Raw genomic sequence first — 22,470 nt, 5'->3', positions numbered from 1 at the left:
CACCCTATGAGACTGGAAATGTCACATCCCCTCGTGGGGCATCCCCTTCCTCATCTGGCCAGCAGGGTAGCCCTCCTATCTTGCTTAGCCTCCTTGCAGGGCCTGGGGAGCCCGGTGGCCATGCCAGAGCCCCATGAGGGTTTTCAGTGGTCAGAAGGAGGGTCCTGCTTGGGGTCCCCCCACCATCCTGCCTCTCTGTCTTGATTGCCCCCACAGAGATATGCCCCTAGGGGCGCTGTCGCCTAGGCCTGATTGCCAAACCCTCGTCTTGGCATAATTACTAGCTGGGGTTACAGAAATCGGGTCCAGCTCAGCATCCCACACTGCAGGGACCTGCAACAGAATCAGTTCTGCTCTGAGCCTCCACTCGGATCCACAGCGCAGACAACTGTCCCCAACGCCATGAGCTGAGTGGCCCAAACCCCCGATCTGCAGGCGACTGCGCTCTGCCAGGTGTTTGACTGTCGTGTAGGGTCAGTGGCTCAGATATGACTCTAATTGGCTCCGCTGAGAGAGAAACACTCCCCTCCATACCGAGCCCCATCCCCCCCATTTGAGCTCCCCAGGCGGGGAGGAAAATCCTTCCCTCACTTAGAAAACATCAAAGCAGCCACCAGGAGAAGAGTCCAGCGAGGCTGTGGGATTAGGCTCAGGCAGAGATGAAATGCTCCCCTGCTCCCAGGCAGCCCCAGCAGAGGCCGTGCACCCCCAGCCGGGGACCCCGGACTGGAGTTGGAATCCACCAGAGGCTGTAGTGGCAGGCAGACATGCTGTGGCATCAGTGGCCACCGTGTCCCCAAGCTGCATCCTGGCTTGACACTGGCTCCTATTGCCCTGGGGAGTGTTTGGAGCGGGCACACGCGCTAATAATGACCGTGGCGGTCACAACACCCCCACCTTCCTCTGACTGATCTGCGCCCAGAAAGCTTGCCTCCGTCCAGAGCAGTTTGGATATTTCAAACGTTTAAGGTAGCTGGGGTAGCGCACGTGCGGCTCAGCCGGTGTCTCGGCACTTGATAAATGGCAGCTCTGAGTGTTGTGTGCCAGGCGCCGACTGCCAAGTCGGGGAAGCATGGCGGGGTGCCAAGCCCGGGGGTACCATTTTCAGTCAAAAACAAGGTGGGAGCCCACTTCCTTCTGGACTTGGCACCTGCTTCTGAAGTGGAGGGAGGTGATGTTGGTTAGACATACTGTGCACAGCCTGGTTTACTCACTTCCTTGCTTCTTCGCTGAGACCCTACAGGTTAACAAAGTGGTGGCTGATAGGGCTTTTTATAGAGAGGAAAACAGGCTTGGAATGGTCCGTGACCATTCCAAGGTCACACGGCCCGTGAAAGGCAGAGCCAGGGTTTGCACTCAGCTTGGCCTTTTCTGGAACCTGTGCTCTTGACGGCAAGCAAGCAAGACCGGAGGCCCCCTGAGGCTGCTGTCCAGAGGAGTCCAGACAGGATTTAAGGAGCAACTGCCTCCCAGGAAAGCAGGCAGAGCCTCCCTAGGGGCCGCCTTTGAAGGGCTGTATTCGTTCACACATTCGAGTTCTTTGTTCTTTAGAAAGGAGAATCTGCCTCTGCCACAGTCCTCCCCGCCCCCAATCAGAGGCTGGTGGCTGCCACCATCCTGCCGATGATAACTGCTTTCCACAGTGGCTTCATCAGTCCAGGAAAAAATCCCGGATGCTGTTTCCTGAGGACTCATTCTAAGATGGCAGAGACACCCTCTCCCCGCTTCATAAGAGTTTGGAGCCACCCAGCCCCCAAACCTTGGGCCTCAGCAACTCTGATCACCTGCCAACACCCTACTCAATCAACAGTTCAGCTGAGCACCTCCTCCAGGAGGCCCTCCAGGACCCCCTTCCCAAACCCAGGGATGACTCCTGCTCCTCTGAGCGCCCAGCAAATGTAACAACAATTGTTACTATTATGGATTTCTGTGGATCAACCAGGACACTTAACAATCATGGAATCCCTGTGAGCCGGAGCTGTTATAATCCTCGCTTTACATATGAGAAAACTCAGGCACAAAGATCGAAGGAACATGCCAGGTTGGAAGCTGCTCTGCCCTGCCTCTGCTGGCTTGTGCATCCATATCTCCTGGGCTGTGAGCTTTCTGAGAGCCAGAGTCACCCCTGTGAGCCCAGGGACACCACATGGGCAGCAACCCTTTCGTTTTGCAGAAGACAGATGCCAAGACTTAAATGGTCATACAGCCTATTGGCTGCGGTCCGGATAGAACTTGGGTGTCCTGGGTGCTGGCCCAGGACGCTTCCTGGGACTGGCCTGCCTCAACTAAAGTGAGGGCCCCGTGGGCTCATGGGCATGGGGGAGCACTGTCCACCCCCTCAGCCACAGGGCACCCCTCGGTCTGTATGTGTGCACTGGCAGCCCCCCTCTTCTGGCCTCAGTGGGCCCCAGCACCCCAGTCTTGAGGCACCCCACTTTGCAGAGGTCACCCCACCTCTCCAAACCTTAGTCTTCTCATCTGCTAAATGGGTGCATGAACCCCTATCCCCAGGCTATGGTGGCCTCGAGGGCTGTGGCTCTCCTTGAAGGCACTGGCTGGTGCTGGGATGACCACAGAGCCAGGCTCTGGCGCTCAGGACAACGGCTCCATGCTCTTGGCACCTTGGCAAAGAAGGAGCAGGTTGGATGGGGCCTCTCTGAGGAAGGGGCCCTGGTGGGAACCAGACTCTGGGGCGCGAGACAGACCCCTGGGGTTCGTCTGACAGGCAGGACAGCCCGCCACTCTCCCTCCCGCCTTCCGCCCAAGTGCCAGTCCTTGTTCCTTTCAAACGGCCGAACACCATCTGCAGGAGCATGTGGGCCTTCGCTCCCTTGGCACGGCCGCCCTCAGCGGCACTTGGAAGACGCACCGGGCAGCTGGCTTTTGAGCATCCGCACCAAGGAAACAGGCTCTGTCTGTCTTCCCATTCGTGGCAGCTGCCCAGGAGGCCATGGCGGCCAGTGTTTCTCCATCAATCGCCTTGCTGCCAGAACCCGACGGAGATGCCCCAGGAGCTGGACCAATGAATATTTTAGCCACAGAATTAATAAGTAATTATTTTGTTTCTCTACCTTCCCCCTACTTTTTGCCCGAGAGGGATTCATGTTGCGTTCGTGGGCAGAGGAGGGGAAGTGGACCCATCGCTCCTCTCCTCACGTCCCTCTCCGCAGCTTCCTGTCTGGCCGATCCTTGCTCTGTATTCAAGGCCTCCGGCGTGGTGATGTCCTGCCATCCAGCGTCCCTGAAGCTCAGCTGGTTTCCAGGAACCTGGAGCCACAGCTGCAGTTCGCCCTGGAGCTCTGGAATGAGAGAAAACCTCTCCACACACCTGGACTCTGGGAGGACCAGCAGGCAACCTGCGGCTGCCGTGCACGCACGCCTGGAACTTCCCGGCAGGTTGCACGTTGTAATCGGCTTCAGGGCGAGGCCGGGTTCCGAGTCTGAGATCCGAGCTGGTGCCCTGCACACTCGATCAGTCAGTGTTTGAGCCACGGGATAAGGACAGCCCGTGGCAACGGTCGGCCGCATCCAGAGCACCAGTTCTTATACCGCAGGTCGAGATCCGTAGGCAGGTGGAGAAATCAATTTAATGGGCTGTGATCAGCATTAGTTTTCAAGTCGAAGAGAGTGGAATGGAGTAGAAGAGGACAGAAAATGTTAGAGCTTGTCCCTCTTAGCGACAGGCTTCTGTTTCACATAGAAATACCTCGTAAGCGGCACTTTCCTGAGTCAACAAGGCCAGAGCCACTTCTTCAAAGCCTGTCACAGATGTGTCTAGGCCCCTCGAAGATGGGTCGAAATTCGTCACCATTCGGGTTAAAGGGCCCACGCTGGCAAACAACTGCTGTGACTTCCAAGTTGATGTCCCCTCAAGCCACTGGGTCGGGACCCTGATTGTAGCGTCCTTTCACAGGCGGAGGAGAAAGGCTGGGAGGCCCAGCGGCCCCAGACGCCCTCACCCCCACTGGTCATGCACCAGGCTGCTCGGGAGGGCTCCCGCCTGTAACTGGCACCCAACCCGGTATGGCAGTGGGACGGAGAGGCGGAGGACTGTGAGCTCAGAGGTCAGCTCGTGGTGTGAGCAGCCTGGCAAGGAGACCAGGAGGAACGGCCCAGATCGTGGACACCTGGTGGGTGGCCACGGCTGGTAAACGCGGCTGTGGATGCGGGTGGTAGAATGGCGGTCTTCAGGTGCCCAGCCGGCCTTAGGCTGAGGGCACAAGGTGTGGCTCAGACAGCCCACCCTGACCCCTGGCCAGTGTCCAGGCTTCTGTCTCCGGTAATGAGGAAGGGGCCCAGGGGGACCCAGAGCTTGGGCCCCAGGGGTTGGGGTGAGGAGGACTCAACTCTGAGCAGCTGCTATGGTCAGCTCTCGACACCAGCTGTCCTGGGCCGCTCTGTCTGTCCGTCCCAACATCTGGGCTTCATACCTGCCTGTGCCTAGAAGCCTGGCACCCCACTTTCTACTTCCTAATAGTAGTAATAGGACAAACAATAATGATGACAATAATAATACCAGCCACTGTGCCATCTACTCCTTGCTGAAGTCCTGGGAGGCAGGCTTCTCAGTAGGTGAGGAAAGTGAGGCCGAGAGGGGACAAGGGTCTTTCCCAGGCCACGCGGCAGGTAAATGTGGGGCCAGCACCCTGTCCTGCCTCCAGGGCCACCCTGGAATCCCTCCCTTCCCACCCCTCAGATCAGTCCTGCGCCCTGCCTGGGTGTGGGTCCCCTGAGCCCAGGCCTCACCCCTGTTCCTCTGTCCAAAGGGCCCTGACGGAGGACCCTGACCCAGTTTCCCCAGCAGGCACTTGGCACAGGGGTGCTCAGTGGAGCATGTGAGTGAATGAAAGGGGCCTGGGCTGGGGCTGAGGGAGGAGAGGCCACCCATGGCCGGGCCTGCGTCTGGATGCATCTCCAGCTGGCATTCACGAAGCCGGGACTGTGTGCGGGGCCCGAGCTTTATCTCAGTAGATGGCTACAGCCCGTGGGGGAGGTGCTGTTCAATCTCCAGTCTACGGAGGAGGAAACTGAACCCAGGGGGCTGGAGCAGCTCCTGCGCCTGGTCTGTAACCGCTGCCCACCCCGCCCCCGCCCCCAGCTCCCTCCCTCTGGCAGAAACAGGCTGCTTTCTCCTGGGGGAGCGGGAGCGCCTGAGCCTCTGCCTGGATTAGGCCTTTCTGCGGGCGTGCTCCGGGTCACAATGGGCAGTCATCGATACCTCTCCACACCTCTCAGATCTTCTGAGCCTGATCGAATTTCCTTGGGCCGGGTCAGTCCCTTCTCATGACTTTCACATTTCAAGGCTGGGCCAGGTTTCAGGTTGTAGAGCAAGAAAAAGGGGGTGTCACCTCCCTCCGGCTGCCTGACGTCAGAGCTGCCCAAACACTGTGCCCTACGACGGGTCCCAGGGGACAGACACAGAGCATCGAGGGGCAGACCCACACGGGGGCGGTTCCAGGCGACTGAAATCAGGCTGCTTAGTAATGAAACCGGCAGCGCGCTGGTGCCGCAGCCAAACCTCTAACACCTCACCGGTGGACGTGGGCCCAGATGGAGGGGTCGGCAGCGAGGGGTGCTGCCTGGGCAAATGAGGAGAAAAAGGCTTGTTAAACAGAAAAAGGTGGAAGTGGGGGTGTGCGGAAACAGGACTGTCAGCGGATCTTGTGAATACTCAGGGCAGCTCCGGCCTGGACCAGCGTGGTACTTATTTCAAAGCAATTTAACCGATGGGACTCCCGACTCCCAAACCAGGAACGTTATTAAATGAGGAACAGAGGCCGCTGGCTGCTCATTGGCAACCGGGTCACACCCCAGCCGGTTGCGGACTCCCGGCCTCCCCTGAGAGGCACTGGGGCTCTGGTTTCCCAAGCCCCCACTGATCCTCTGCTGGGGCTTTTTTATGAGGGGGCGGGGGGGGGGGTGACTCGGGAAAGCATTTGGAGAGAGGGAACTCTGGAGACCAAGCGTGCATGTGTGTGTGTGTGTGTGTGTGTGTGTGTGTGTGTGCGTGCGTGTATGTGTGTGTGTGTGTGGTCTCCATTTTTAAAAACTTGAAAATGGGGTTTTGTCCGGTTTTGTTTTGACCTCAGGAAGATATCAGGACCCTCGCCCACCCCTTTTATTGCACTAGTGGGGAAACTGAGGCCCAAGCAGGGACGGGACCAGTCCAGGGGCCCAGGGCGGGCAGAGGTGGGCCTGGAAGCTGGGTCTCCTCCACCCTGCCCCGGTGACCATGGTTCCTTCTTGCGGGGACGTAATGGGAGTTTGGGGGCAGTTTGTCAGTCCCACCTCAGGCCACCACAACACTCTGGAGTCCCAGCTCAGCTGCTGAGGGAAAGGGGAGGCCAGCGGGCAGGGGAGGGGAGCCTGGGGTGGTTGGCGCCAGCTCTCCAGCCTCACCTCCCTTCGCAGGTGTTTCAGCGCAGGGAGGACGGCTCCGTGAACTTCTTCCGCGGCTGGGAGGCCTACCGGGATGGCTTCGGCAAGCTCACAGGGGAGCACTGGTTAGGTGAGAGCCCCCGTGCGCCCCAGACTGGGGGGCTGGGGGAGGGGGCCCTGCCCAGATGGACGCCTGTCTGCGTCTCCCATGTCGAGTCAGCTCACAGGCGCTGCCTCAGAAGGGGGTCAGTACATTCAGAGTGAATGAGGTCCAAGCGCTGCCATCGTGATGGGTCCTGTGGGCATGGGGGCTTCTCCTGTCCAGGATGCCCTGGCACCCCGTCACTGTCCTGCGTCCAGGGAACTGTGGGAGGTGCAGGCCTTAGTTCCATGTACCAGGAGGGCCAGGACAGCCTCAAAACTGCCCTGCCCGCGGAGGTCAGCTGTGCTATGCTCAGGACACAGAGAGCATCGCTTCCCCACGGTCCCGTGGCACAGCTGCACCCTTCCCAGCGCTGGCACAGAGTCCCTGCCTGGAGCACAGGGCTCAAAGGGCTTAGATTCATATTAGTAGCGTTACTATTATTCACGTACTATGTATCTTCAAACTCACTCAGTACTTTAAATTTTGACTTACATAATTTCATTCTAAAGACTAACATTCATGAAAATCACAGATCCGAGGTCCTATGTATTTGGGAGGGAGTTGTGGCTTGAGGTGAGGTTTGGGGTTTGTTTGTTTGTTGAGGCAGAATTCACTGTTTTAAAGTGCACAATTCGGTGATTTTTAGTCTATGCACAAGTTGTGCCGCCATCGCCACTGTCCAATTCCAGAACACTCTCTGCACCCCCAACAGGAAACCCTGTGCCCCTATGAACAGTCACCCCGTTTATATTTTAACTGTGCTAAAGTAAACACACAGCACTTGAGTGACCTCGCAGGCCCCAAGGTCCCCCTGTCCCACTCCAGCTTCCCAGGGCACGGACATCCGGAATGCTCCCCGGTGAGGCCGGGCAGGAGGGAGAGGAGGCGACAGCGAAGCTGTGACGGGTGCAGAGCACCAAGCAGAAGGCCGAGCGCCAAGGTCTGGGCCCCAGTGGGGTTCGGGAGGGTCCCTGGTCTGTAAGGACTTTCGGTGGAACCCTTGGGAGAAGGGGAGCAGTGATCCTGGGCCAGGGGCCAGGTGTGTGCCCACTCCCCTGGGTGTGCAGAGGCACTTGGGTGGTGATTTAAGCTGTCATTTGCTTCATGTCTGTGTCCCTGACCTAGCACCCATGAGGGCAGGACCCTCTGTTCTGACCTCTGCTGTGTCCTTGGCACCGTCCGTCCAGCAGGAGAGGCCAGACACCCCAGTGTGGACTTGATGGCCCAGTCCTTACTTACTGCCACCTCCTGGGCGCCCCGCCCATTTTACATACTTCAGCCTGGGAGGGTAGCGGCTGCTGTGGTCCTCCCCTTTTATGGATGAGCAAACTGAGGCTCAGACAGGGTGGTCACTTGGTGCAAGTGACACAGGTCACAGGCGTGCGTGCGTGCGTGCGTTTGCACGTGTGTTGGAGTTGGGGAGCCTGGGTAGGATCCACGTGCTGGAACCCCTGCAAGCTTTGAACTGAATGAACGAAAGCAGGGGCAGGATAGGGATAGGGGTCGGGAGAGAGAAGCTTCTAGGTGGGGAGAACCTTCTCCTGTCCCCCCCGCCATCCAGGTGAGTGTGTAAAGCTAGGGAGAAGGCAGCTAGGTGGGGACCCTGTTCCCGCATCACCAGCCACCCCCTTGGAGCAGCGTTGGTGCCTCCGCCACTCCAGGCATCTTAATTGAAATCTATCAGCAGCAATGGAAGGTGCAGGAGGAAACATTTAAGCAGAGCCTTGATTAGTTCCTGGCAGACACGGAGCCCTGACTGGAATGTCAACTCGAGCCCAGCCCACAGCTTCCCCTTGCTGTCCCCACCGCCCCTCCTTTGCACATTCACCTGCTCTTCAGTGTTTTGTCTTTTCCTATTGAGTTATGGGAACTCTTTATATATTAAGGTCATTGATCTTTGTCAGATACACATGATACATATTTACTGCCAGTCTATCCTTCAGCTTTTTTTGGGGGGGGGGAATTATTGCTTATTTCCTAGAAGTTTAAAATTTTTATGTAGTGAGTTCTGCCAGCATTTTCTTTCTTATCTTCTGGGTTTCAGGCCCTGTTTTCCCCTCCCATTTTTATGAAAATGTCTCTTATTTTGTAATGCTTTTTTTAGTGTTATATGTTAGGTTCAGATCTTTGCTCTGTCTGGGAGTTCACTGGGTAGCAGTATGAGGCTTGGGGTCTAAGTGTTTTCCTCTCCATTTTAATCCGCTGGCTCCTTTCTCAAGCTCTGTGATTTGAACTGTGATGGATGATGAGGTTGGCTCTCAGCTCACCACCCAGGGGCCTGGGGAAGTGGGGCTGTGAGTATCTCAGCAGATCAAGGGCTGGAGAAGCATAGGGAGCGAAGACAGGGGGAGAGAGAGGGAAGTAGGGAGGTGGCATTCCTGGGAAGAAGGGTGAGCTGAACCCAAGAGGAACCAGAGGCCCCAGCATCCCCGCCCCGCCCCGCCCCTCCCTTGGGGCACCTGCCCAGGGGCCCCTCGTGGGCACTGGGACGGCCCATCAGGACCACAGCGAGGCTTAGCCCAAAGGAGTGCTGTGCTAATGGTGGGCCTTTGGGACCAGCGACCATCGGTGGTGGGAGAAGAATCTTCCGGCACCCCTGGGGCTGGCCTCCCTTCGCCCTGCTCGGGGACCAGACTATTTGTCCAGGGCAAGAACTGAGGGAGAGCAAAGAGTTTGGGCAAATCTGCCTGGGCTCAAATCCCAGCGCTGCCACTTACCGTGACCTGGGCCAGCTACTGAACCTCCCTGTGCCTCATTTTGTCACGTATAAAATAGGGATAATGAGAGCACCTGCCTCACCGGGTCGGGACAGCAGCAGCAAACACCTGGATAATATGTGCAGCGGGATTCTTTCGTTAAATTGGACTCATTCACATTCACCGGGTCCGTTAATCCACGTGAGGCGCTCAGAACAGTGCCTGGAGTCGTAAGTGCCATCCAGGTGGTGCTTGTTGTCATCGCTGCCCGCTGCCTGCCCTTTAGAGCTTGGGAAGCCCTCTGACCCCTCACATCAACGCCCTGAGGCCCACTTCCCAGGTGTGCAATGCCAGCCCAGGAAGGAGTGGAGACCAGGCAGGGAGACAGAGCCGTGTGCTCTCACAGCCCAGTCCTCCCTGGGTCCTCGGTGAGGAAGACGTGGATGCGGGGACGTGCTGGATCTGGGGGCCAAGGCTCCCCCCACCACCGGCCTGGGTGGGGAAGGGCCGCACATCAGTATGCACACGCTGACCCACACACGGTGGGTGGGGAGTGGGGCAGCTCAGGAAAGGCAGGCAGGAGGGAGAGGCTGATGAACAGTCACTCAGTGCTGATAACTTGTAAGGCGTTTAATTAAATGGCCGTTTCATCAAGAGGTAATCAGAACTGCAGGGAAGCACCTTGTGTGAGTGTGTGGGGGGGGTAGTGGGGGGGGAGGCCTGGCATGAGACCCCAGGATGGGCACACGAGAGCTGAGGAGGGGGGAGAGAGACAGGGAGGGAGTAGATGGGTTGGGTGTTTGTGTGTGTGTGAGGGGTACAGAGCCAGGCCCTAGGGGCACCACCTTCTGCCTCTCATCCATTTATTGAGCACCTATTGTGTACTGAGCCCCACCTCAGATACTGGGGGTTGTCCCTTTCTGTCACCGACCATATGTGCTTCGTTCTTATTTCTCCCTAGTTCCCTCTGTGGGGTCTCCTTCTAAATCCCCCAACTCCTCCTGCATTCTCTCCCCCACCCAGGGCTCAAAAGGCTCCATGCGCTGACCACACAGACAGCCTACGAGCTGCATGTGGACCTGGAGGACTTTGAAAATGGCACAGCCTATGCTCGCTACGGGAACTTCGGCGTGGGCTTGTTCTCTGTGGACCCCGAAGAGGACGGGTACCCGCTCACTGTGGCCGACTACTCGGGCACTGCAGGTAGGGCTCCGGGCTGCAGCGGGGGTGCAGAAGGGCAGGGCAGCCCACCAGTCTCCCCACCTGGGAGGACTGTCAAGTGCTCTGGCCTCTGGGGTCAGGAAGGCTTCCCCTTCCCATCCAAGTCCCACCTGGTTCTTGTCCCAGCAATGGAGTGTTCCCCAACTTTGCATATGAGCTAAATGAGCCCAGAGCCAGGAAAGGGGACACCTGGGGCTTGGGCCCTGCTGGGCCTTTAAAGTGTGGTGGCTGAACCCCTCTGGGCTGGGTTTCTCCTCACAGGCAGAAAAGCAAGAAAGCAAGGAAAGGGGGTGTATGAAAAAGCTTGGGAGAGGGGAAGAACCTGCCTAGACCCAAGGATAGCCACAGGGACCCGAAGGTGGCACCGTGGGTGTGTCGGGGCAGGCGTGTGAGCACCAGCATGTGGACGTGGGGGGCACTGGGTACATGTGTGTGCACGCCCACACGTAGCTGTGCTCGCATGCCTGCACCTGCGCCCCCTGAGTACACACCTGTGCGTGCGCGCCTGCGCAGGGGACTCCCTCCTGAAGCACAGCGGCATGAGGTTCACCACCAAGGACCGCGACAGCGACCACTCGGAGAACAACTGCGCCGCCTTCTACCGCGGCGCCTGGTGGTACCGCAACTGCCACACGTCCAACCTCAACGGGCAGTACCTGCGCGGCGCGCACGCCTCCTACGCCGACGGCGTCGAGTGGTCCTCCTGGACCGGCTGGCAGTACTCGCTCAAGTTCTCCGAGATGAAGATCCGGCCGGTTCGCGAGGACCGCTAGGCCGGCCCCGCCCGCCGCTCGGCCCGCCCCGCCCACCGCTCGCCCCGCCCCGCCCCCGCCCTGTCTCCATCGCTCTCCCCGCCGCGCTCCTGATCTTTTGTCTGCCTGCCCGCACCTGGCTGACCTGCTCATGCGTTGGGGTGCGCCAGCCAACCCTGACACGAAGCCCCCTGGGCGGGTGAAGTCGCACATCAGCGTCACACTGTTTCCACGCCCCCATGTGCCCCTGATAGGGGGCGGGGCAGACTTGACCCAGAATTCTATCAATACCTGCCCAGACTTTGGCTCCTGGGCCGTCTGCCTTCTGGCCGGGAGTCTGCCACTACCCCACCCCCACCCCCACCCCCCGACAGCCCTTCCACTTTGCCAGGCCAAATACCCAGCGTTATGGGGCACAGAGAAGGGGGAGACAGCACCCCAGAAAAGGGAATGTTCGGATCTTTTCAGTCAGGTCTGAGACCAGCCTCCTCGGGCCCTCCCAACCGCCTCCCTCATTGCCATGGTGCCTGGAACGCCCACCTCTACCCTAAGACCCTGGAGAGCTGCTGGCGCTGAGGGCTGCCGGTAGCCGGTTGCCATGGGGTCCCACCGTGTCCCCAGGCCAGGCTGTAGCTCATCTGCCAGTGGGGACTCAAGCCCCAAGGTGGCCGAGGCTGGTTCCTAGAGCGCCCCACCCGTTAACCCCATGTCCCTGCAGTGCCCTTGGCTGCTGTGCCCAGCGCCCTGCTTTCCTGGAGCAGCCGGAGCTTCGCCTCACCCCATTCTCATGCTTGTGGGAGGAGGGTGCAGGCCCTGCACCGCTGGTCTGCGCCCAGCCAGTGAGGACCTCCTGATTTCCTGGGCAGTGGTGGGGCTGGTACCACCCCTACCACCAATTTCCAGGGACTCCAGGATCCTAAGGCCCCCAAGGAGCAGACCTGGAGGGTGGAGGCTGGACCTGGAAGGGTTTGGCAGCTATTACCCCATCTGCCCAGAGACTGCTCCCTGCTGGTAGTTGTGGCGACTGCCACCTCGAGTCAGGGGGAAGGGAGGCCTTACTGGGCAAATCCGGGAGACTGAGGAACCAGCCAGGCACTCAGAGACATGTTCTGAATCCCCCCAACATGCTATCACTGTGTGCCCGCAACAAGAACCACAGGTTCCCAAGGTCAGCGACCAGGAAGCGCCGGGCCGGGACCCCTGACTTAACCTCCTGCTCAACAGCCTAGGGGCCCTCGTGCATTTGCTGTCAGAACCAACTGCAGGGCTGTTTCCAAGTTCCCACCTGTGGGTACCTGATGGGGGTGGGGGCTTTGAGGGCTGAGAAGTCAGCCTGGGGAACCACCCAGAGGGTGCACAGCACCGACGACTCCTCAGGCAGGACACCCTCACAGGACATGTCATGGGGCTCAGCTCTCCCTTCCCCTCCCACCGAAGTTTGTGCTTCAATCATAATAAATCCGAGTTAGCCGGGGGCAGCAGGAAAGGTCCTGAGTGCCACTGACTCACCCTGCAACCTGGCTGGTCCCCTCCCTGTAGCTCCACCTAGGTGTCAGCGGTCAGCAAAGATTTGCTGGACATCTGCTGTGGGCCAGGGCCTGCCCTGGATGCTGGACAAGACCGAGTCTCTGCCCTCTTGGCACTCAGCTCAAAGCAGAGACGGGCAAGAAACAGGTGCTTACAGCCCAGTGTGACATGCGCAGCCCAGGCACAGGCAGGGCTGGGGGCAGTGGGGACAGGGACGTAAGATGACCACACAGGACTTGAAGGGAAGACCCCTTGCCCATCATTTAGAAGCCAAGAGAGCCAGCCCACTTGGGCCACTGGGACCCCCCCCCAGCCAAGGAGCAGAGTCTGGGGAGACCCCAAGTTCTCTTTCTGGGGAGTCCCCTTCTCCCCCACCAGCCCCAGGCTGGAGCTGGCTTCTGCTGCCAGCTCTGCAGTGCCAGCCGCTGTTTAGAAAGTGCCAAGCGCTTTCTGATGTGTCATCAAACAAACTCCTGGTGAGTGTGATGTTAATGGATTCACAGCTGTGCGTGTGTGTCGCGCTGCTCCTGCCAGGGCTTGGCAGAGGGACAGATGTGCCCCAGCTTGGGCCTGGCAGGGGGGTGGGTGAGGGTGGCTTCCAGGGGCCTGTAGTCAGCGTCCGGCCGGCCTGGAGACACCCATTTCTCCCTGCTTGAGAGTACCAGCCCAGGCCTGGCACCACTAGGGGGACATGGCCGAACCAAACACCAATTGAATGGGCACAAAGCCCACCATAATGGGGACAGCTGAGGCCAGTGTGCCCCCTTCCCAAAGGACACCCCTTCAAAGGCTGGTGCTGAGCACAGGCGGCCCTGCGGACCCGCTCTGGGCAGGAGGGCAGGAAGCTACCATGAGCAAAGTGGGCCCAGGCCCGGGCCTCGAGGAGCCCACGCTGCGATGTCAGATGGCAGTAGCCACAGGAAAAAAGGGATGCTGGGAGGGCCAGTGGAGAGGGGCAGCTCCAACAAAACCTGAGGGATGACAGACATGTGCCAAGTATCACCTGGGACCATAGTCACTGCACTTGAACCCTGACCCATGGGGCCTGATTTGATGGTGGGGTGCCTGTGGCCCTGCCAACCCATGTCATCTGACCAACCCCCCTCCCCAGTTCCTTCTTTTGAAGAGAGGAGCCAGCAGGGGAGGTGGGTCTCTATACTGGAATCTTAAGGCAGTGCACTTACCCTCCCCCGCCCCCCATCCCCCCACTTCTGAAAGATCCTCTTCACAAACACAGGTAGGTTCTGTGGAATCAGCCAGGGGCCTCAGGCCTTGTCCCCCAAACTTTGGGTACATCTCAGTTAAACCAGAGGCTGGCCACCTGAGTTCCCCGAGTCCAGAGGACCGACGGACCTGGGCTTCCACCCTGACGGCCTCAGCTCAGCCAGCGGGAGATAAGGACAGAACTGTGAGCAATTGTCAAATTGCATTTTCCCTCTGCAGCTGCATGTAAATAGGTTTTATGTTTATCTTGGGGCGGAAGCAGTATCTCAGTGCCCACCTCTTCCTGGTCCCCTCACCCCCAGCCCCTTACCCACACAGGCCTCTGGCTGGGGCTGGAACCCCAGAAGCTGGGAGCCCTGTCACCCAGGGTCTGGAGGATTAGTGAGGAGTGTCAACAGGAACTGCCAGCTCCATCTGCTATGCAGGAGGGGAGGGAGGAAGAGGGGGGGCCATGTCTGCTGACATGGGGGCCAGGGACATGAGTGAGGCCCACCGTCAGCTGCAGATCTCTGTCCTGTGGCATGTAAGGAGCAACATGCTGGCAGAAGGACACTTCAGTGGATGTACCAAACCCAGTAAAAAGGCCACTGGGCCTTGGTCCAAAGGGCCAGGGCCTCCCCAAGGCCTGTTCCTACAGATGCTTGCAAGGAGAGGGCTGTCCCCAAACTCCAAATGGACCAAGCTGCTGGCAGGACTCGATAAACAGAGGACTGAGGCTGGACCTGGGGGCGGGGGGCTCAGACCGAGGCTGGCCACCTTAGCCTCCCGCTGTGCCTGACTGCACACAAGTCTGGGTGGGTCGGTGGGGGCGCACCAGGGCTGCTGAGGGCCTGCACAACTTCCATGGGCAAAGCATGGCGTGCGACGGGTGTCGTCTGGGCCATGTACAGTTGATGTCGTGTGTGTTCCTGTTTCCAATAAAGTCTCGTGGTGACCCGGCCCAGGCCTCTGCTGCTAACCCTGCTCGGCACCCACAGTGGAGCAACACCCAGGTTCCAGGACTGCCTCCTGCACCATCCCCCGCGTCTCCCAGGTGGCGCAGTTCCACACCTACCTTATGTCCCCGCAGGAGCTGCGCGGGGGGCTGGGCTTCGGGGGATGAACCTGGGCTGCTCCACAAGTGCATCACATCAGGGTCCCCAAGGGACAAACTGTCCCTGTGGGTCTCTTGGGGCTGAGGAGTTGAGTGTCTTTATTAAGAACTACAGCCCCTAATGGCTATTTACTTATAAAACCAATTTGAGGCTTAAGGACAAAGCAGTCCCCTGGGCTTATTTAATGAAATCCAGTGTTTATCGAGCCCCTGCGTCAAAGACCCCGTGTGGGGTCAGTGGGAAGTGGACATGCCCAGGACTTGGGCTGACTGTGAATCCAGCATGTGCGGCAGACAGAGGCCCCCATCTGTCCATCCCTGACCACGGCCGGAATGCTACAATGTCCTCTGCCAAGATGCATACAGGCCTGCTGCTCAGACAGCTCCACACAGGCTCAGGGATGCCTGGGGACGGGACCCCCAGCCAGGCCACTGGAAGTGACTGAGGTGGTTCTGGCTACCTGCCCCAGAGGGCGGCCTTGCCTGCTTGACTCGGCTGCTCCCTGCAGCCACCAAACCTTCCCTGAGGTGGCTCCCTGGGCAGGAAGCTGCTCTGGCTCAGTTCACGGAGCCAAATGGGAAAACTCGGTGGCCTGAGTCACAGGTTCTTAGAGCTGAGTGGGTGCTTGCGTTTCACCACAAACAGTGCACAATACAGCACAAGAAGAGGTTCCCCGTGGCAGGAGGGGTTCAGGCGGTGTTCAGGCAGCACCGCCGGGAGCTGAGGCAACAGCACACTGGGAAGCCCAGGAGGAGGGCACGGCCTGGGCTCTTGGACAGCAGCAGCCAGCCTGGGTGGGGACCATGCCAGCCCCGCCCTGCCTTCCCCAGTAGCTCACAGGCCCCCAGGATGTAGACACTGATGTCGTCCACAGTCAGGTGGAGAAATGGAGGCACAGAAAGTGACGGGACTTGCCCAAGGTCACCGTTGGTGCGCGGCTGAGCAGGCGTGGAGCCCACTTCTCAGGGCTCACGTGGGACTAAAGGGTAGGTGGGAGAGGGGGTCCCAGTCTGTGTCGCCCCATCGGGTCCTGCCCTCATCCAGTCTCAGTTCACACTTGGAGAAGCAAGGACAGGCTGCGGGTGAGCTTGGACACCCTCCTCCAGGACGGCTTCCCAGGGAACCTCACACTGGTGGCTTCCAAGCTGCACAAAAGCAGGCCCCCTGGCCCCTCTCCCAAAGCCACGGCCCTCCCCCCATTTACCCTGATGCCAGGAACAGCCTTTGTGGCAGAAGCTGACCATGAACGGATCCCATTGCTCTCTCAGACACAGCGGCAGCCTAGACCCTGCCCAACTGTCACAGTTGTCACCGCCCCTAGCTGCTCAAGTGTGGGGACTCCTTCCCTGAAGGGACACTAGAGGCTCTGAGGAGCCCAGGAAGTGCACTTGAAAATGATCTTTTGGGTCAGGTGTTCTGGGGGCAACTGGGAAACCCAAGCTGGGAAGCTTGTCACCAAATCCGACATCATACTTGGCTCCAGGCACCTCTACATGAGGGTGGGGGCAGGGCGGGTGGAGCTGGGCTGAGGAGTCGGGGTCACATGAGGGCCTCCCCACTCTCCTCCCCAGCCCTGCCCCCACACCAAACCTGTGCCCAACACTCAGGACTTTTGATGGCCACTCCCCAGAGCCCCAGCCCTCGTCCTAATAGGGCCCCTGGGCACGTGGCTGTTTTCACAGCAGAGCCTTCTCTTGGAACCCAGGGTGTCCAACAGCAGGTGGGGCTTCCCCCTGGGGGCAGGGGTGCGGCCTCAGGGTTTGACCCCACAGCTGCCCTCCCCACCATCCGCGGTGTCCCCAGGAATTCCACAGAGCACAGCTTGGGAACCAAAAACTCATTTTACAGCTGGTGGAGCTGGCTCACAGAGAGGGCGAGTGTCTGGCCCAAGGCCTCACAGCCTGTTAGTGACCCACTGTAGGCCGTGCCCCATCGTTAACCAGCACCCAGTGTCATAACCAACCAGCGTTAACTAGGGACATAAAATGACCCCACACCTCCCTCATGTGCACACACACGCACACATGCGCACACACGCATGCCAGCCCTCTGAGGCAGCCCTGGCCTCAGCGATGGAAGCTACCTCAGCACCTGTTCTGGGGGGCACGTGGGGGCACCCCTTGAAAAGGCCCCAAGTCAACCATGGGCTATCTGCCTTTTCTTGACTCCGTTCTCTCCAGCAAGGTCAAGGGGAAACCAGCGCTTCCTGCTGGAGAGCAGAAGAAAGGCTGGGGTTGGGGCTAAGCACTGACCCTCTGAGCCGTCTTCCCCCCATGAGGGGAGTAACTATTCCAGCCTGCTGGGGCAGGGATGTGTCCATGAGGCCGTCTGTATTCCCATGGGGGTGGTGGCCCCCAGGGGTGATTCCTTGCCACCTCCCCCACACCAACACCCACGGGCAAAGATGATAGGCCAGCTGGGTGAAGGAAATCCTGTGCTGTCCCCAGCCTGGCCTGAGCAGCTGCCTCCAGACGGCGGCGGGGCGGCCACAGCCTCACTAAAACCAGTGGGGGGAAAATCTGGGCCAGGTGAGCAGCAGAGGCTGTGAGCCAATAGGGCTGTCTCGGCGCCTCCTGCTGGCCCTCCTGAACAGGCACTCCTCAGATACAGCGCAGGGAGCACAGGGCACGGGCAGGACAGGACGGGGCAGGAAAGGGGCTGTGCGGCCAGCCAGAGGGGTGCTGCCCACAGGCAAATGCTTCCCCTGTGCTGGGCGCCTGCCGGCCCCCTTGGCCGGGGCCCGGAGCAGACTCTGTGATCACGCAGGGCCGACTGCGCGGTGAATAACCGCACACCCTGAGATGTGAGCAAGATGCCTGGACCAGAGCAGATCCCACAGGGACACGTGGGGCCACGATGCCACCCCCTCGCACCCCATAGCCCACTGTGGGGATGCCGTGCAGGTGACATCACCACACCTGTGAGCTCACCTAGGGAAAATCTACCTGGGAGCAAGTGGCCAGAGAGTGACAAACACTGGAGTCCTCCACTGTGGGCGCCGATGACCATGACAACTGTCACCCAGCCCTCGCCAAGGTGGGCCAACAGCCTCATCTCCATGACCTATTACTGCGGCCGGACAGGTGGTATGACCTCTCTCAGCTGAGGTTCAGAAAGCAAGGTGTGCCGGCCTCCCAGCGGAGAGCCAGCCGAGTTTCCGAAGCACTGCTCGTCTGTCCATCCATCCTTTCCCAAATGGGCATAGGCACCGAGCCAGGCTCGGGGTTACAGCGCGGGAAAGACCGGGCATCTCTTCTGAGGAGCAAACCAAGTGGTGCGGCGCCTCGGGCTCGAGAGGGGCGCTCGCCCAGGTCCAGGCCCGGGCCCCTTCCGCCCCGCCTGTAGGAAGCAGGTGGCCCACTGCCTGCTCAGCCTCTCGGCACCGGACATCCCTCGTGAGGTGAACTGCGGCTCCTAATACCTGCTCACCTGCTAGACTGAAAGGCAATTGCTGACTTCACAGATGTGTGGCTTCCTGAGCCCAAGGGAGTGGCTGTGCTGGCCGGGCAGGTGTGAGGTGTGGACACCCACCCACCCCACGGCCTCTCCGGAGTGAGGCCGACCTGACAAAGGCAGGGCCATTAGAATTATTAAGGGAGGGTGCCAACGCCTCCTCCAGGGGCTGGAGGGTCCCTGCCCATGATTCACCAAGTGAGGCGGGGCTCTGGGCAAACAGCAGCCCGGTCTGCCCCTCTCATCAGACCACATCCTGTTTGCGTTGGGCCTTTTGTCAATGCAGCCAGCGCTGCCCCCTCCTTCACCACCGGAGTCCCCAATGGAATCCCAGGGTCAGGAATGTGCAGCAGTCAGAGGCAGGAGCGAGCAGGCGGGTGGCAAGGCCACCCAGGGGACATATATAAAGCAGGGAGAGCCCGGGAGCCACACGTCCTGGACCAGAGCCCAGAGGAGCCTGCCCAGCCCTCCTGGGGAGCAGGCCCACAGCATGGTGAGTACAGCCGCTCCATACCCTGCAGGAACCCCGCTCAGGCCCTCATCCAGGTCAGGAGCTGGAAAGGGCAACCACGGGGCTGGGAAGGCCCAGAGAGGCGAGGCCAGCGCTGTCTTGGAGTCCAGAGCAGCAGAAATTGGCCACAGCTGCCTTCCAGGGCTTGGCTCCTGTCTTCCATCCTGTGCCCTTCCTGCCATGTCCTGGATGTTGGAGCCTGACGCCCTGCTTTGTGCTGGGGCCCAGTTTTCAGTGGCAAATGTCCCAAGCTTCCACCGGGTTCTTGAAGGGGTTCATGACCATGACCACCCAAAAGGGTAGAACAGCCACTTCCTTCTGTGCATCAAGATGTCTCCTTTGTCAAGACTCAGAGGCCATCCCGAGGTGGGTTCGTCTGCCAGGTGGGACCCTCCCCGGTCCAAAGAGCTGTCCGGGTACTTTCTGGAGAGGAGACACCTGTGGGGGGCCCCACTCCGCCCAGGCCCGATGGAGGGGCTTCCCAAAGCAGGCTAGAGGTGGCTCCAGCCCCGATGAGCAGCTTAGGAGGGCTGGATTTGGGTAGAGGGATGCTTTTGTGATTTCTGTAAAGCTTTCTGGCTGAGTTCACGCTGAAACCTCTTTAAGGGAGCCACTCCTGGGGACAGCCCTGGGAGTCTGTGCCATCTTCTCTAAATTCCAGCCTCCATTCTCCTCGTCAGAGGACAAGCCAGTACTGACTCGCCACGGTTGTTACCAAAAAGGCTTCCTTTGCCAGGGAATAAGCAGTCATTGCAGAGGCAGGGGCATGCGGTGAGCTCTAGTCTGGTTTCAACCCCGCCTCACTGCCACACACAGACCACCATCCGCATTGAAATCCTGAGTGAGGCCATTAGACCTGGGCTTGCATCCCACTTCTGTCATTTATAAAGCTGTGAGATCTCAGGCAAGTCACCTGTTGGAGCCTGCTCCCTCCGCTGTAACGGGGAAGAACTAATACCTCCTGGAGGGTTGTAAGGATGGTGTCAGATATGGATGGAAAGCGCCCCAGCTTGAAGTGCCATTAGAATCCCGAATCCCGGAGCCTTCGCTTTCTCGCTGTGTGGCCTAGGCACAGTCTCTCAGCCTTTCTGACAGCTTTCTTGTTGAAAAAAATGGGAATGACTGCCTGCAAGTTAGGTTTATTGCGAAGATGAAGTGCAGCCGTGCACACACGGTGCTCGCTAGGGACCATCGACGCCTGGCCACGTTTACTCTCTCCTCCCCAGGTGGGTCTGGGTTAGTCCAGGTTTATCCGATCTGTTTCCTGCTTTTCGGAACAATTTATTTCCACATGAAAGACATTAGCAGTGTCCCAGCTAAACAGTTTAGCTAGGCCCGTTTATTATTAAGTTGAAGATGAAGAGATTGGTGCCATTAACTTCCTACCCCGTGGCTCTGAGATGATATGGTCAATAGTCTATAATCACAATAAAAGAATGAACCCAAGTTCTCCCTGGCTGCCTGCGTGCTGCTGAAAGCCGTCCCAGCAGCGGTGGAATTAGAGCTCAACTGCCACAGCCGTCAAATCCGGGGGCTGCAGGGGTGGGACAACCAGCCTAATAGTTAGTGCAATCAGCGCCTGAACCTGCTAAGAGAAGAAAGGCCAGGTGCCCGAACACAGCGCCACTCCCTCATGCCGTCTGCAGGGTGGGCTCAGGTGAGCCAGCAGCTTTCGCCTCTGATGGCGGCCCAGGCCCTGGGTAGTGCTGCTAAGTGTGTATGGCCCACGTGGCAGCCTGTAACTTCCTTCTCTCTTCCCTCCGGACCAGATGAGAAGCCCGTGCTTCCTGTCCTGCTTCCTTTTCCTGCCACTGGGCATCTGCTTTCCTCTACTGGATGGAGAAGAGCCCATGGGCGCCATGGGCGGCATCGGAGGCAAAATGAGCTGGGCCGACCTGACCGGGAGACACCAAGGCCGCGTCTCACGGGGCTCCTCTGGGCGGCCGACCGTCCCCCACCCACACGCTCTGCTCGTCATGGCCAAGGAGCTGCAGATGTCAGGCAGAGAGCGCGCTGGCTTCCGGTTCCGGTTTGGGAGGCAGGATGATGGCAGTGAGGCCACCGGCTTCTTCCCGGCTGATGGTGAGAAGGCTGGCGGCCCGTTAGGGACCCTGGCTGAGGAGCTCAGCGGCTACAGCAGGAAGAAAGGCGGCTTTAGCTTCCGCTTCGGCCGGCGGTGAAGGGGCCAGGGCATCCAGGAAAGGGGTTCTCCTCAGACCCTCCCCTCACCGTTTCCACCCCTTAGGCCTCACAGACCGAGGCGTGGGTATTATTATAATGAATTATTAGTAGGATTGGTTAGGGGGGTGCTTACTTTTGATTTCCAACTTTGCTGAAGCAAAAGTCTGGGTGGTGTCAATAAAGTGACCAAAAGCAAACTATCTCTGCGAAGAAGAAAATGCCCCCCGTTGCGGCAGCTCCCTGACACTGGCACTGTTGTCTGTTTTGGCCCCCTCCCCGCGGCCTGGTTCTCACCAGCTCCTGGCCCCAGCCACAGAGCCGAGGTCGCCATTGGGCCACGAAAATGACTAGGCAGAGCTGGCTGTGCAGGCTCCAAGCGGAAGGTAGGCGGACTGAGTGATTACAGCGGGGTAATCAAAGTTTTGACAGTCTCCACAGGGACGTCTGTAGCTGACATCCAAAGTGCAACTGTGAATGAGAGCATTCCACTGGGCACAGAGCATGGTTCTGAAAGTTAAAAATGAAAAAATAAAATCCTGTTCTCCACCCCATTAACACAAGATCCCTCTGGCAAGAAAACCCTGCTGTGGCGTCGAGCTGCTGTTCAGAACCAGCTGCCATTCCCTTCTGGTAACTGTCCTTCCTGGTGGCACAGTGTTTGCCAAGCCACCGCTCTCGTGGGAGTTGAACAAGGACTTCACTTTTGCTGTAGCAAGGTTGCATTTCAAATGTTCGGAGTATGAATGTGTTGAACGGCTCTTGCGAAATAAAAGTTGTAAACTGCAGAACGGAGGTGGGAAGCTCGCCTGGTTCTTGCCTGCAGGTCCTCTGTGCCCCAGGAACGGCCCTTTCCTGAGCTGCCAGTGGCTTAGCTTTGGGGAAATCGCACGCGCCCACTCACCTCTCCCAGTGTCCCCTTAATTGGCAGCTGGTAAAATGCCCACGGTCAAGGGTGTAGGGAACCCATCTCTACGGTGGGTGGGTGGGTGGGTAGCCAGCACTCAGCCTGGGGCCACAGAGCGTCTCTTCCACTCGCTGCTCCGGGGTGTCCTGCGTCCCATCCTGTGTCAGACGCAGCAGCCTGACGCTGCTCACTCCCAGGCTGGCTTCAACTGCTGAGATGAGAACCTGTATTGATGTTACTATGGCAACATCTCCCCTCCTCCTTTCGAGCTGCTGCCTATCTCTGTTCACAATTGAATAATTTCCCATTGAGCTGTCACAATTAATTGGTGGATTTTTATTAGCCTTTTAGAACCACACTGGGCTGGGCCCAGCTTGACACCTC

At 58.9% G+C, this 22,470-nt stretch overlaps 2 protein-coding genes across 5 annotated transcripts in view; both read left to right on the top strand.

Annotated features, from left to right (window-relative positions):
• FIBCD1 (fibrinogen C domain containing 1) overlaps positions 1 to 11,231 on the top strand; it is a 29,217-nt gene extending 17,986 nt beyond the window's left edge. For all 4 annotated transcript variants that reach the window (XM_019641340.1, XM_019641350.1, XM_019641364.1 and 1 more), the window contains 3 exons: positions 6,412 to 6,508; positions 10,243 to 10,422; positions 10,954 to 11,231. In XM_019641340.1, coding sequence (XP_019496885.1) covers positions 6,412 to 6,508; positions 10,243 to 10,422; positions 10,954 to 11,213 — 537 coding nt within the window. In that variant the 3' untranslated portion in view covers positions 11,214 to 11,231. The remainder of the gene's footprint in view (positions 1 to 6,411; positions 6,509 to 10,242; positions 10,423 to 10,953) is intronic.
• A 7,634-nt stretch (positions 11,232 to 18,865) lies between these two features.
• Positions 18,866 to 21,933, top strand: QRFP (pyroglutamylated RFamide peptide). The gene is made up of 2 exons (XM_019642249.1): positions 18,866 to 18,983; positions 20,771 to 21,933. The coding sequence occupies exons 1-2, from the start codon at positions 18,981 to 18,983 to the stop codon at positions 21,179 to 21,181; spliced, it is 414 nt and encodes a 137-aa protein (XP_019497794.1). The 5' UTR covers positions 18,866 to 18,980; the 3' UTR covers positions 21,182 to 21,933.
• The last annotated feature ends 537 nt before the right edge of the window (positions 21,934 to 22,470 follow it).

Source organism: Hipposideros armiger, unplaced genomic scaffold, assembly GCF_001890085.2.
Source record: "Hipposideros armiger isolate ML-2016 unplaced genomic scaffold, ASM189008v1 scaffold_3, whole genome shotgun sequence".
In the NCBI taxonomy this organism is placed as follows: domain Eukaryota; kingdom Metazoa; phylum Chordata; class Mammalia; order Chiroptera; family Hipposideridae; genus Hipposideros; species Hipposideros armiger.
This window is presented reverse-complemented; position numbering and strand designations above follow the sequence as displayed.